At 45.0% G+C, this 13,284-nt stretch overlaps 3 protein-coding genes across 5 annotated transcripts in view; 2 read left to right on the forward strand and 1 right to left on the reverse strand.

The window, feature by feature from the left end:
* LOC119375492 (spectrin beta chain, non-erythrocytic 2) overlaps positions 1 to 3,591 on the forward strand; it is a 220,566-nt gene extending 216,975 nt beyond the window's left edge. Inside the window, exons 76-77 of one of the 2 annotated variants that reach the window (XM_049411038.1) lie at positions 1,343 to 1,744; positions 3,394 to 3,591. In XM_049411038.1, the coding sequence (XP_049266995.1) occupies positions 1,343 to 1,744; positions 3,394 to 3,575 (584 nt within the window). In that variant the 3' untranslated portion in view covers positions 3,576 to 3,591. The remainder of the gene's footprint in view (positions 1 to 1,342; positions 1,745 to 3,393) is intronic. The other variant, XM_049411039.1, reaches the window with a different exon arrangement.
* A 499-nt stretch (positions 3,592 to 4,090) lies between these two features.
* On the forward strand, positions 4,091 to 7,427 carry LOC125756401 (uncharacterized). Its single transcript, XM_049411121.1, has 4 exons — positions 4,091 to 4,097; positions 4,677 to 4,841; positions 6,835 to 6,878; positions 6,992 to 7,427. Exons 1-4 carry the CDS (start codon positions 4,091 to 4,093, stop codon positions 7,226 to 7,228), a joined length of 453 nt encoding a protein of 150 aa, XP_049267078.1. The 3' UTR covers positions 7,229 to 7,427.
* Positions 7,428 to 8,792: 1,365 nt separating this feature from the next.
* LOC119375494 (probable inactive tRNA-specific adenosine deaminase-like protein 3) lies at positions 8,793 to 13,216 on the reverse strand. Of its 2 annotated transcripts, XM_037645678.2 has the most exons (10): positions 13,009 to 13,216; positions 12,564 to 12,695; positions 12,415 to 12,469; positions 12,261 to 12,328; positions 11,738 to 11,945; positions 11,571 to 11,670; positions 10,923 to 11,079; positions 10,688 to 10,790; positions 9,103 to 9,343; positions 8,793 to 9,021 (listed from the first exon to the last, which is right to left on the reverse strand). In XM_037645678.2, exons 1-9 carry the CDS (start codon positions 13,055 to 13,057, stop codon positions 9,127 to 9,129), a joined length of 1,089 nt encoding a protein of 362 aa, XP_037501606.1. In that variant the 5' UTR covers positions 13,058 to 13,216; the 3' UTR covers positions 8,793 to 9,021; positions 9,103 to 9,126. The 2 variants fall into 2 exon arrangements, with proteins under 2 accessions (XP_037501606.1, XP_037501605.1); XM_037645677.2 differs by having other exon boundaries at positions 8,793 to 9,343.
* Between the last annotated feature and the right edge of the window lie 68 nt (positions 13,217 to 13,284).

The raw sequence follows: 13,284 nt of genomic DNA on the forward strand, positions 1-13,284 counted from the left end.
CTCGTGCATCGTGCTTTTTTCCGTGCATGCTGCCTCGCTTTTGTGCATGACGCATTCGGTGTTTGCAAGTTGCTGAGAGCATTTGCGTTGTCTTCTGCGCTGCTTTCGCACGCACTCTGCAGACCAATGTCATCATTGCGCGTTTAAATGCTGCGACATTGAATACATTGATGATTGTACCCATGTCGTGCAAGTAGTGTCAGTGCTCATTGAAGGCTATTATTTAAATTGTCACGTAAACCTGATTTTTTAACGCTCCTTTTCTCTTACGGCGAAGCCGAAACAGCTGTATAACGAGCTGAGAACAAAAAAATGAACAAAACATCTTCAGCCTTCTCGGTGAAGAATAAATATCACAGCCACATTTGTTTGTAAGATAACTGCAATTGGACTGCTCCCATATGTGTAACTAAGTTTGTTCACTAACATTCTTTTAATGTGTGCATTTTCTAACCATCACAAACAGTCATGATGAATTTGAAGTAGATAGCATAGAGTTATAATTAAAAATGTGCGTGTGACATTTGGTACTGGTCAGAAAAGCTGATGCAGTACGGCTGTGTTTACGAACTCTTAAGTCAGTATTTACTGTGACTTATTAAATATATTCTAATCTAAGTTATCCATCATTGTCGCGAGCTTCACGTCAAATGAATGCTTCTGCATTCATTCTGAACTGCAGTGTCGCTTTTATTAATTGCATTTAAAGACCATCAGTAGCCCAGAAGCATAAAACAGTTCAAGCATTGCTGTTGAGCACTTTGTCATCCCACTAATAATCTCTATACTAACACTAATATGACTTTTGCACCACAGTTAACGGTGACACACCACCTATTTCTGCACTAACCTAGTGCTGCTTGAAAAACTGCGCAAAAAGATTTTGCTGGTTGAATCGAGGTTGCTGTGCTTTGAATCCTTTCGCTGCTCATGAAGTGAGCGACGCTGCATGTCCAGGAGCACACTGAGCAACCAAAGCACCCAATGCACCTTGGCGCACTGCGGCTTTGTGAATTTTTCTGGTCTTGGGTTCGTCGGCGAGTTCTCTCCTGCTCCTTTTCTCTCTGTGGCGGAACGTTGATGACATGGCGGAGACTGGTCGACCGCGCTGCATGTACCTTCGTCTGTTGTGACTTGGGCTTCTTCTCCCTGACCACCTCGAAGCGGAAAAAACCTCTACTCTCTCATCGCTGCGGCATCCCGAACATTCTCATCTGGTCATCGAGACCTAGTTGTAGTTCTCACCACGTCGATCTTGCCGTTGCTGACTGTGCGTCGCCCTTTCTTTCTTTTCCCGTCTGTCTTCTCTCTCTCCGACGCACTTCTTCGTCCACGTGACCAGCGCCAAACGTGTCGCACCGGCCGCCTTCTTCGGCCGACAGCGACACGAGCGGAACACCGCTGGCCGACAGGCGAAGACGGGACCAGTCGTCGACGCCGAGCCCTTGCTCTTCGCCAGAAATGAGACACGTGGTAGTGTCGTCACACCCGCAGGGCGGCGTTGCTGCGGCGACCGCACTGCCGCCCCAAGTGGCGGCGCGGGTCGACAGGGAGAAGCCCCCGATTCCGCCCCGAAATTCGTCCATTCGTTCGTCAGCGTCGTTCGACGTCTCGGACGGCGGCGCAGGCTCGTCGGTCAAGAGCAAGATTCAGATGTTTCAACAGTCGGCGCACGGTGCCGCCGTTCCCGCGCCACCGCCATCCTACGCCGGCATGCTGCCGTCACGAGGCAGCGCCCATGCTGGTATGGATGCTGGTTCCTTCAAAATAATTTGTAGTGTGCTCTCAACGAGACCGGGGTATATTGTTTCCGCAGTCTCAAACGCGAGTTTCAAAACCTAGCACTGCTGCACTTTCATTTGTCTTGGCAGATCTGCAGTTGGCCATGCCCTAGAAACTTAATTTCCTTCGAGTAATGCAGTTCATCTCGTCAGGCAGCAATTTGATCAGCGTGTGCACAGAACTCACGATGGTCTCAGGTACCCTGTTATAAAGATTTGTTCTACTGTACCATACGAACCACATTACCCAAATTTGCTACCTTTTTCTAACCCGAAGCTTAAATGCGGTAGCCGTGAGAGAAGTAGCAGTGACGCAAGCAAAACTTTGCCACACAAACGCTCAACCTCATGAACCTTTCATTTTTTTTAGAAGCGTTGATGTGAACTCGAAACGAAAAGGCTCAAAGGACATGGTTATTGCACTTTTTTTTTCAGCAGCCACGCACCAGCCATCCCCGCTTTCAAACACTGCCCCCCACCCCCCCTTGCATTTGCCACTGCTTTGAACCTCTGGCTTAATTGAGTGATCCCTGCATTTGGTTTTCAATTTGTTTATGTTGTGTTTGCACGTCGAACGTAGCCTGTTGTCTAGTAGTGTAGTGAATGTTCTTTGTCTGTCTGTTCTGTCTGTGCAGTCTGAGTTAATAGTTCCATAATTTTACAGTATAATTAATATGTATTTAATGAATTTCCAGTTATAACAAAGTAAACGAAGCTTATTCTTACTATTAAAATGGCCTTACATTTATACAATTATAACGAGTTCCCACATGTAACGAAGCTACTTTGTTATAACAATGTCCCACTTTACCTCGTCCCCTGGTGTGAAAGAAACACAATGCTATGAAGAAAAGCTGCGCAGGTTTCTCGTTAAGAAAGCTATGCAGTTGAAGGAAAGCTATGCAGTTTGTCGGAGTAATCGATACTAGAAAGACTGCAGGGCGTTCAGTGCACAAGATGCATTGCTCATCTGCACCAATACGTCTTGTGCTCCACTCATGTTTGGCTTACTCGGGCCCTCACCTTGTGTGCTAAAGTTGAGTGTCTTAAAACAAACCAAAATTGAATGAAAAACTTTTAATTCCTTCTTCAAATTAGCAGAAAGAATGTATGACTTCTTTGGAATTACACTCTAGGGTGTGTGGTGACCACTCAATCATTACATGAAAAATTTCTCTATAGACAAGTTTGCAAATTTAAAAGTTTACGGATATCCGAACTTAATGTTTTGCACTAATCTGAGATGTGTACCATTAAACTTAACTTTAACACTGACACCACGTCATATATACTATAGTCGGATACAACTTCAGAGGTCCGGAGAGGCCCCGCCCAGACGACCAAAGCGTGGCAGCTGATCGCTTCCGCGACTAAAGAAATAGTCCCGCTCATGCAACCGGCAATGTTTTCCGAAGGCTGACTCACCGGCCATCCAGCTCGTGACGTCAGTCTGCAGTACAGCGCCCGTTGGTGCTGGCTCGTGTTCATTGGCCTTTGAGAAGGAAATGCCGCAGACTTCTAAAGTTGTATTCGACTATAGTGTTGTACGAACGATATTGCTTGCGCTTCTCGCCGAGAGCATCTAAAGATTGCTTCGACTCTCGGCAAACAGGCAACCTCTTAGCCGAAGAGGTAGCCAACAGGTCATCGATGGATGGCTACTCACCTCCGAATGTGCACAACGGTTACGGAAGCCGCCCATCGTCCATGATCGGGACGCCACCTACCACGAATCGGACTTCAGCGGACGGCTACAGCTCGAGCGGTCTTGAAGGCAAGTTGGCTTCTTTCTGAACTGGGGAGAACAACTGCTGTGATGGTAGCGAGCAGTTGAGGAAGCAACATGTGTATTAGTTACTACTTGATGGGGACAGTTACGTCTCCATCAAGTAGTAATTAATGTAGTTCAAGTAGTTAAACTACATTAATTACTACATTAACTACAGTAAATCAACGTGTTGGCTTCTTTCTGAACTAGGGGAGAATGATTTCTGTGGTGGTAGTTAGTAGTGAAGGAAGCAATTTGTGCATTAATTAGTACTTGACGGGGACAGTACTTTCTGAAAGTGAACCACAGGGTAGGGATCCAGTTTAGGTTACAGCCCTGACACAAGGACAAGGTAAAGCTCTTTCTGGTGCTCTGAAGGACCCTTTATAAGACGATGTTTCGAGACTGACACCTGGTATAATGCACCTTCCTTGATGTATTTTCAATAATATATATATATATATACAGCTTTCATGAATTTGTTGCAACGCTTAGAAGAGTTTTATGCAACTTTGACATGCAAGCAAGTGTTGTTTTTAGAATGATCTGTAATCGGGATCGAATCCCAGCCGCGTTTTCGATGGAGGCGAAAATGCTTGAGACCCGTGCACTTAGATATAGGTGCACGTTGAAAGCCCAGGTGGTAAAAATTTCAGGAGCCCTCCACTATGGCGTCTCTCGTAATCATATCGTGACTTTGGGACATTGAACCCCAATAATTAATTAATTAAGAATGCTCTGTAACAGTAATAGATCAACCTTTTCCTGCTTAGTTGTCTCAATAAGTACAGCTCACAGAATTTTCATATCGCTCATTGATGCTGAATTACAGGGTTGTAAACTTAATGCTTCTGTTTCGTTTTCACTTATGTTATTATCAGCAACATTTGTAAGGAAATTTACAGCTTAAGCGAAACGTTTGCTTTCTCCACTATATTTCAACTTTTACTTTTAAATCCAGCAAACACCTCCACGGTCAGTGAGATGTACCATATGCGAATGAAAAGCAATTTTTGCATACTCACATATTTAAGATAGAGACTCCTCAGATAAAAGCTTCCTTTCGAGCACACTGAATTAATGAATGAACCAATCAATTAGTTATCAGTGATCGTTCATTTGGTCAGTCGCTCAACGAAACGCTCGTTCGCTTCATCCCGGTGCAGACTCTCCTCCGGCCTACGTGGCGCCTCCATTGCCGAGCCAACCTCCACCCAAGCCACGACGGCCAGAAGACTCGGACTCCGACATTGCCGGGACCCTTTCCGACGGCGACCAGGAATGGAGGAGAGGTAACGTGTGCTTTGATGACGAAACCACTGTCATGCTTTCACGCCTTCGTGATTACCTTTTCGTCCCATTTGAGCACTGCTGTGCTTGTTCTACTTGCCGGCTTCTGTTCCCACCGGATTCTTCACTTGTCTCTACACTGTCAATACTTGGTGGTGATCAAGGAGGTTAGAACATTTGAACATTGTCATGATGCAAAAGACTGGTGTCACCTGCAAGTGTACGACATTTTAAAGGGACACTAAAGGCAAATAACAATTTATGTCAGAGTGAAAGCTCAATGTATGACAAAGTCTAAAACGGCAATATTATCAACAGCAGTGCCCTACTTACCGAGAAATTAAGCTAAATATATCACACGATGAGCGCCATGAGCGGGACATTTCGGAAATGATCCCAATGACGTGAGAGAGTCCGACTACAATTAATCACTCGTAATCAAACTAGCTGCCATAAAAGAAGAACCTTCCGTGCATCAAGAGACTTAATAAAATGCTGCTTATTCGTTTTTGTTTGATTCATTGAAAAAAAAACCTCTTTGGCGTTGCCATGGCGAATGGCACGCGTGGTTCAAAGGTTCCGTTTTCGCCGAACTGCACTTCGCCCGATGCCCTGCTTCACTCATGCAGTCGCGTCTCAGTGGTAGTTTCGGTATCGCGTACTGCCGCGTGCGTTTTGCGCGCTCTTGAAAGTCGCTCCGACAGAAAGTTCGACAAAATGCTGCATGCATGTGATGTTGCCGGATGCCCGAATGGCGCACGCCGCCACGCAGTAAAGGCGGGCAACGTTGGGCACGTCTACAGTGACGTGCGAAATACCGCTTTCAGGCGGGTGAATTGAAGTGCGTAATGCGATGCGGACCACTGAAACGTTATTTTATTTCAAAATAAGCACTTCCTTGTCACAAAAGTAGCACTACGAGGTTTCTGGACCGCTATTTCAACAATCAACGTCGACTTAATATTTGCCTTTAGTGCCCCTTTAACGTGATAGTGTTAAAGAGCCTGTGTCGCAGAAATGATGGTGTCGGCGTCATTGGTTGTGAGCAAAAAAGTCTAGATAGGTGCAAATAAATAAATAATAAAAATCTTTGGTTCGAGTGGGAATTGAACCCAGGACTTCTGCGTGGCACTCAGGTGTTTTACCACTGAGCCACGCCTGTGCTTGAAACTGCTTTGAAAAACAAGAAGCTATACAGGTGTCAAGTAGTGCGAAGAGTCTCCTTAACGCATGCAATATTGCGTGACAAAAGCGTAGAATCACACCAGGCGTGAAAACGTGCATTGCGCAACGAGTTGGTAGTTCGAAGGCCCACCCATTACAAAGTACTCAGGCATAATTGATCATCAGCAGCAGCAACAGCATCAGCCAAGTGTGCAGCTGCGCGCATTGCCCTATGGATGCGCAGTGGGTACTTCGCTGATTCGCAGTATGATGAATTATGGCGAAGTGGGCACTTCGCAACTGCACTTGCAGTAGGCATGCATTCTAGGAGAGTTTCAAACGGCTAATGTTTACGTGCACCGACCTTCCTTTCCGTGTGCCGTAGTTGAGGTATCCACTGAGAAGCAAAGCCTAGCAAACAAATGAAAAGACGATGCGAATCGGTCCCGACCATGGTATCAGTGTCCTACCCTTGAAGGCGAAGCTCAAGCATCCTTAAGTTTTTTGGTCTGTGAGCTGTTACAGTTTCTTTTACATAAGTACACTTAAACCTCGAAATAACGAACACGGATATAACGAATTATCGACTATAACGAAGTAATTGAAGAATAGTCTTGTCATAGATACAGTGTTACAGAAAATGTTTATAACGAACTTTCGCATATAACGAAGTTATTTTCGTGGCAGATGTGACTTCGTTATAATGAGGTTTGAGTGTATTACCTATGGTTCTTCTCACACGTCGTTGTGCACTCAGTATTCAATGCCACCCTGCACAGCACAGCGCTGTGGAGATTTTTCTCATTCAAACCTTTTTTCCTTTCTGTGCAGGTTACAGCAAAAACCGTGGAGAAGACAAAGTACAGTACAGAGAGGTACGCTTTCGGATCATTCTTGTTTTTACTTTTGGTTCAGGCGTCGAGATGATACGTCATTAAAATGCCATAGCGACTCGTGCTAACCTCCACGCATCTCACTGTTCCTGCAGACATACCATCCACGGGGCGACACCCCATCGGGTGCCACGGTGGCCCGACACGCGTCACTTCCGGGTAGCGGGAACCCGCCGGCAAACCTAGCCGGCAACTTGCAGCAGTACTCGGCAACCCTGGACCACCGGCACCAAAGGGTGCCCTCATCGGAGGGCTCGTCGGAGGGTGACTACGGCGACAAAAAGTCCCGCGACCGCAAGAAGGGCGTCCTGTCCCTCTTCCGGAAGCGCTAAAATGTCGGCGCAGTCGCAAGCTTACCTCGGGCGTCCCGAAGTCGCGTTTAAACTGGCACACGAAAAAAGCTCATCAAAGGGGTATACAGAGTCAAGATCACCAAAAAAAAAAAAGTTATGCAGAACAGTTGCCTTGCAGCAAATACGCTTGCAGCAATTACATTATGAGACAAAGTCTTGTACTACTTGATGTTACCACTGTGCAATTTTGAAGATGTTTTCGTTTCTTCGTTGGCTCTCCTCCGTGGTGCTAGGGCAGCTTTTGTTTTGAAGTTCTGACAGCTGTAACTTATAACGACTTTCCACCTTCGATGTAATTATTTTATATTTCTATTTTAAATTTCTGGAAAGCAGGAAGCGCACATTTTTAAGCTAAACACCGCTACGAGTAGATCCGATGGCGAGTTCGTCGTAGAGGCGACGCTTTCCGTCGTTTGGTCATCGAGTCAGGTGCACTTTTATTTCGTGTTCCTTCGTTCTAGTTCGCAATTTGTTTTTTTCGCTTTACGTGTCTTCATTCTGTTTTATTTTACGCGTAGCCATGTTCTGGATGCAAATCGTGCTGTGGCATCGTAAACTCGCTCAAAAGTGTTGACGTGCAGCTTTAGCTGTCTGTCGTGCAGGAACGTGTTTTTGTCGTATCGTGTCGTACCAAACGTGCACCTTTTTTTTTTTTTTTTACAAACCGACAAGTCATGACAAAGTCCAGGTCGTCGTGTACAAGCACCCTGTGTATAGTTTACAGTGTCTTGTTTTTTTTTTACCGTCACCATAGTTATATATTTTATATATATATGTACATGTATACATACTTATATGTATTAAGAAGCTATACTCACAAGAACAGTGCCTTGTTTTTGCACGAGTTGCCACGAATGCACTGACGACACTGTCATTTTGAGTGTAGGGAAGGTCTTTTTTCCAGAGCTAATAACAAAAAAGGGCAACTAAAAATTTTTTCCAGCAGATACCGTTGTCTTCGAAACGAAGAATAGAGGTACAAACGTAACATGATTGAAAACTGTGTTGTGCAAGGCTTCTTTTTGGTGTTGATTGACGTCACGGCCAGTTTGTATCGCTATGGGTTGGTGCAACTTTTTTTATTACCGCAATTTCGCTCCGGACTGTGTATAGATAGACGTGTTTGCCTTTTGTAGGAAAGGCTTTCGAAGTACTGTAGCGCTGAATTGTAACGTGCTGTTGTAATGTGAAGAAAAACGTTCGGCAAAAGTACGCTTTTTTTTTACTTAGTCTTCTCTGGAAGAGTGGACTGTTTGCTTTTTGCCTTCAAAGATGATGAACAATACTGTGCTTTGTAAAGTGTACTACGTGTCTTGAGTTCTAAAGAGTGAGGGACTCTACTTAAATAAAAGAAACATTGTGGGACTTGAATAGAAGAAGGCTTCACGTCTCACAAAGAAAATAAAAGCCAAACTTAACATAAACAAATGCGTCTTTTTTTTAATAGAGAGCCTCAACCAATCGTCATGCGCAGTTGGTTGAAGCTTGCATAAACGTCACGAACGCGTACAAGATCGTACACCATGATGTCATGTGAGTGGTCGAAATGTGACTTCTTTTTTATTTTACCAGAACGAGAAGAGGGGTGTGATGTACACGTACTGTAGTAGAGAGCCTCAACCAATCGCCACACATGGTTGGTTGAGGCTCGCGTAAACGTTACAAACACGTACAAGATCGCAGCCGGAGATGCCATGTCAGAGATCGAAATGCAGCTTTCTTTTTTTTTTATTTTACTAGAACGTGAAGAGGGATGCGATGTTGTACACCTTCTGTAACAGAGAATCTCAATTGTCACACACGATAGGTTGAGGTGATTGATTGAGGGTCGTGTAAACGTCACGAACGCTTACAAGGTCACACCCGAGGACGCCATGTCAGTGGTTGGTGACCGCTGTCGAGCTTGCGTGCTTTTCTTGGGTGCTGTCGTCGAGGGCCGCGCACTCTTGCTCCAGAAGTCCACACCACACCTGGAAGCGGTGGTTAAGGCCGGGCTGGACGTGCAGCTTTCGGAGCGAGCCCAAGGCGCCGTACAATGTTGGGCATCCATAAAAGACCCGGCGAACTCTTGAGTGTATCATCGCCATGGCGCACCTGAGTAAAAAGCGCGGACATAGAAATCACGATCAGCGTCCATTCAATCAATCAATCAAATCTTTATTCACAATCAAATATATACATATATACACATGGAGGTACATATACAAAAGGAGGTCCCATAGCACATGGCTGAAAGGGGGCCTCCTGTTAGAAAATGTCATAACTGTGGAAACAAAACAAACGTGTATGAATAATGAGTTTCATAATAAAATACAGAGGACTAATTCAAAGAATACACAAATAAAGAAATAGAAATGCAGATTGCTCATGAGTGTAAAATAAAATGTACGGGCTGAATATCACGACTGCAACAAAGTTTTAATGTGGAATAGTTGGCGACTAGTTGGGCGTAAACTGGATTTAACTATATTTCTAGCGTAACGGTGTTTATTAATATGAGTGAAGGGACCAATGTTGGGCAGTCCCAGCACAGCTGCAGAGACTTGAATCTTCATCCTCCTCACTTCAGGGGCCAAACAACAGCAGCACCACCTTGCGGTCTCTTCACCGCTATGCCAGAATAGAACATGAACTGAACGTAACGACAGTTAAACTGGCATGCAGACGCTGTATACTCATCTGGCCCTATTTAGTATGTGATGATTTAAACAGCCGTCATGATTTTCACCTTCTCTGCTCGTACACGCAGAGTCCTCAAGAGCCAAGTTGCAGGAGAATCAATATTTTGGCAAGTTGGTACTCTTTAAACATATTGGTAGGGTGGCGCGAACAACGTTGACACAAGGAAAGAAACCGCAATGCAGCGTTGCCCTGCAATGTTTCTTTCCCCATATCGTCATTGTCTTCGCCACCCTGCCGAGACGTTCAACTGTGGGGTATAATATTCTGCGGCCGCAAAGTGGGCCGTAAAGGAAGTAACAATGTACACTGCTAGGCTAACTTGATGATACTTTGCAGTTTCACTGCGTCAGTGAAAACTGCATTGCAGTGAGAAAAAATATAAGCACAATGTGCTTGTCGCGCTAGAAGTCTCGAGCAATCGAAAGCAGCAAGATAATCACGAAAAGAGGGATGGTTTGAGCTCTTTGCAAGCCCAAAAGTGACCATTATTGCGACAGCTCGAGGTCGATGAAATGTCACAAGTGTGTTGGCATGTATCCAAACGAGTTCGATGCGCTTTTCAATAGTAATAAAACAATCGGTCCATGGGCCTCAGCAAGGGGGTGCAAAAGGGGCACTTGCCAGCCTCAAGCCACACCAGCACTTGCCCCCACCCAAGCTACACCAGCGCTCTCCCCCTCTCCCAGCCGCGATGCAACACAGGCTTGCACCCCCCATGACAAAATCCTGCCGACGCTCATGAATCGGTCCACTTACATCGTGCATGGTTCGTGAGTGATGTAGAAGTCGTAGCCTGTGCAAAGATAAGGCGCCTTCTTGTTCACTTCCTGTTCTTGAGGCGTGACACCACAGAGGACATCTGCAGAAATTTAAAAAAAGTTAATTTAATTTCTGAAGGAAGCAACTTGAGTTCACTAAGCAGGTGTGACTAAAAAAAATTTGAAAATTTACACTTTGCTATGCAGTGCAGTGTGCATAACTCACGACTCACCTTCGGCCGTTACTGGCCACACTCCTCCCCCTTGATGTCTGGCAATCATGTCCACTGCAACCATCACAGCATGCTTCAGGGGATGGCTCGCGTCTCTGGTCGCAATGACCAGGGGCGTGGACGTGTCTGGGTTGACCACGACAACTCCAACACCTGTCTTGACCAAAGAGAAACAAACGTCGAAGAAAAGTTTTAATGTGAGGCATTTTGTAGGAAGTGGATAAGAGTTTCAGAAGTGGTTTTTCAATTAGTTTTTCAGTGAGCATAAAAAAGACATTTTTCGAGCTAGAATATGGAAAACCGCCTCTAGTGATATAAATGCCACGTACAAACTATGCAATAAATCTACAATCAAGACCTGATACACTGCAACATTAATTAATCTTAAGTAAGGTGCATAGTAGTTTGAGAAGCCTACTGTATCTGCTCATATACTGCCAGCACCAGCAAATGATTGCTGTCTGTTTTTATAATAATTAAATCATACCTACTACAATGCCCCTGCCTCACTCCACTAAACAATTTGTGCACTACAAGTCTCACTAATGGAACTGTGCCAGCAATTTAGATTGTAACACTTCCAGTACACTCTATAGCAATTGTCATTGTTTTACTACTATAGTAAACTGCACAGCTGAAAGCTGTTACCAGGCTTTTGCGAGCTGCTCCAACAGCCATCCTCATATGACCTTCCATTTCTTCCTTGTCCTCAGTTGTGAAGAATTTGTCACCGAGTATCCTCGCAATCCTGCAACAGAGTAGCAACGAGGATGCGTCAGTTTCTGCTAGGGCAAATGGAACAGCGTATACTGTACAGCTTGTCCTCGTGGAACTGCGTTGGCCAGAGCGCATTTGACGCTTCAAACTGGCATCTTGTCAGTGGCACGTACTGAGGTACCTCCACTACAACTGCGTTCTTGGACAGACCTTCAGTGAGGGATTGGTCGGCTTCGAGTACATCTTCTACAGTCTTCACACCGTCAGAGTCGTCTTGTTTGCGTGGGCGAAGTATGACCTGCATACCTAAGTGTATAAACCAGAGACAAATACTATTAAATAAAATCAACCAGCAAATAGACTTGGAGTGCTATTCTGGACACTGTCAGATTCCACCATATTGTCCATTTCCGCAATGGCGCCATTTTAAGCCAATCAGAGGCGCCTTAGCAGACCTCTGGGCCAATCGTATTTGACAAGATTGTGAATTTGACAAGATGGCGGAATTCTACAGTGTCCAGAGCAGCACCCCTGGTTAGATTAACTGGCTTAACAATTAGTTATTCTGGAGTGACAAACGCGTTGCATGAATGTCATCACTTTGACGTCTAATAAACAAACCTGTTGCTGCACTGCGCACTCTTTTCAGGTGCTGTAGCTCGCCTAATGGTATTGTGTCGGACAGCCACCTGGTAAAAATAAATAAAAAAAGTGATACAACCTTGAACCGGGCTCTGCGAAGACACTACGGACTTGCTTACTGCTAGACACTAACCTGACAAGCCGTGATGTCTCTTTTCGATTGACTATTTGTCCAACGTAGACGGGCACTATGAAAAGACAGAAAATGTGAACGATCAGATCGGTTAGGTTGGAAGCAACGCGCATGTGTGAGGACGGTACAGAACAACAATATGACAGTACCTGTGACAACCTTCCGGATGTACTCGTCTGCCAGTACAGGCCGTAACTGCGATTTTGAGTTTGACGCAGTCATAGCTGATGACGGAATCGTGTCATCTGGTCTTAGCTTCTTGGCCTGTTTTTCGTCTGCATCTGTAATTTGAACAGAGGACAAGGCAGTTGGCGCAGTGAGTTCGTTTCTTCGCCGACAAGTATTGCAATTCTTGAACAGCTTGGGCCTAAAATTCATTCTGGCGTGACCCAGTAACCAGCTGAAACCACGATTCTGCAGTAGGTTAATAGTAATGCTAATAGTAGTAATAGTGACTTTGCTCGAGAGAAGCTTACAGCGCGCAAAAGGAACACACTGCGCAATAACATCTAGCTATCAAGATCATCTTAATTAGCATCGTAATTTTTATTTGGAAGATCTTTCAGTCGAGTAAAGCTTAGAACAGAGCCATACCTTCGATAGCTTTTCGCTTCGCGACAGTTGTTCCCGTAGCATGATCCATGAGTCAGCACAGATTCCAATGTCCCAGTCATCACAACAAACACTTCAAACGTCCGCACGGATGCCATAAAATTACACGATCACGATTATCTGTTTCACATATTGAAAGCAAAACACGCAAACTCGCCGCGCGCACATGGTTTCCGTCTGGCTTTGACTTAGTCTTCTCCTGACTTGAAACTAAGAAGGTAGGTCGGATACTAGTCGGCTTGTTTTCTGGCTTCGTGC

Source organism: Rhipicephalus sanguineus, chromosome 11 (assembly GCF_013339695.2).
Source record: "Rhipicephalus sanguineus isolate Rsan-2018 chromosome 11, BIME_Rsan_1.4, whole genome shotgun sequence".
NCBI classification, from domain to species: Eukaryota; Metazoa; Arthropoda; class Arachnida; order Ixodida; family Ixodidae; genus Rhipicephalus; species Rhipicephalus sanguineus.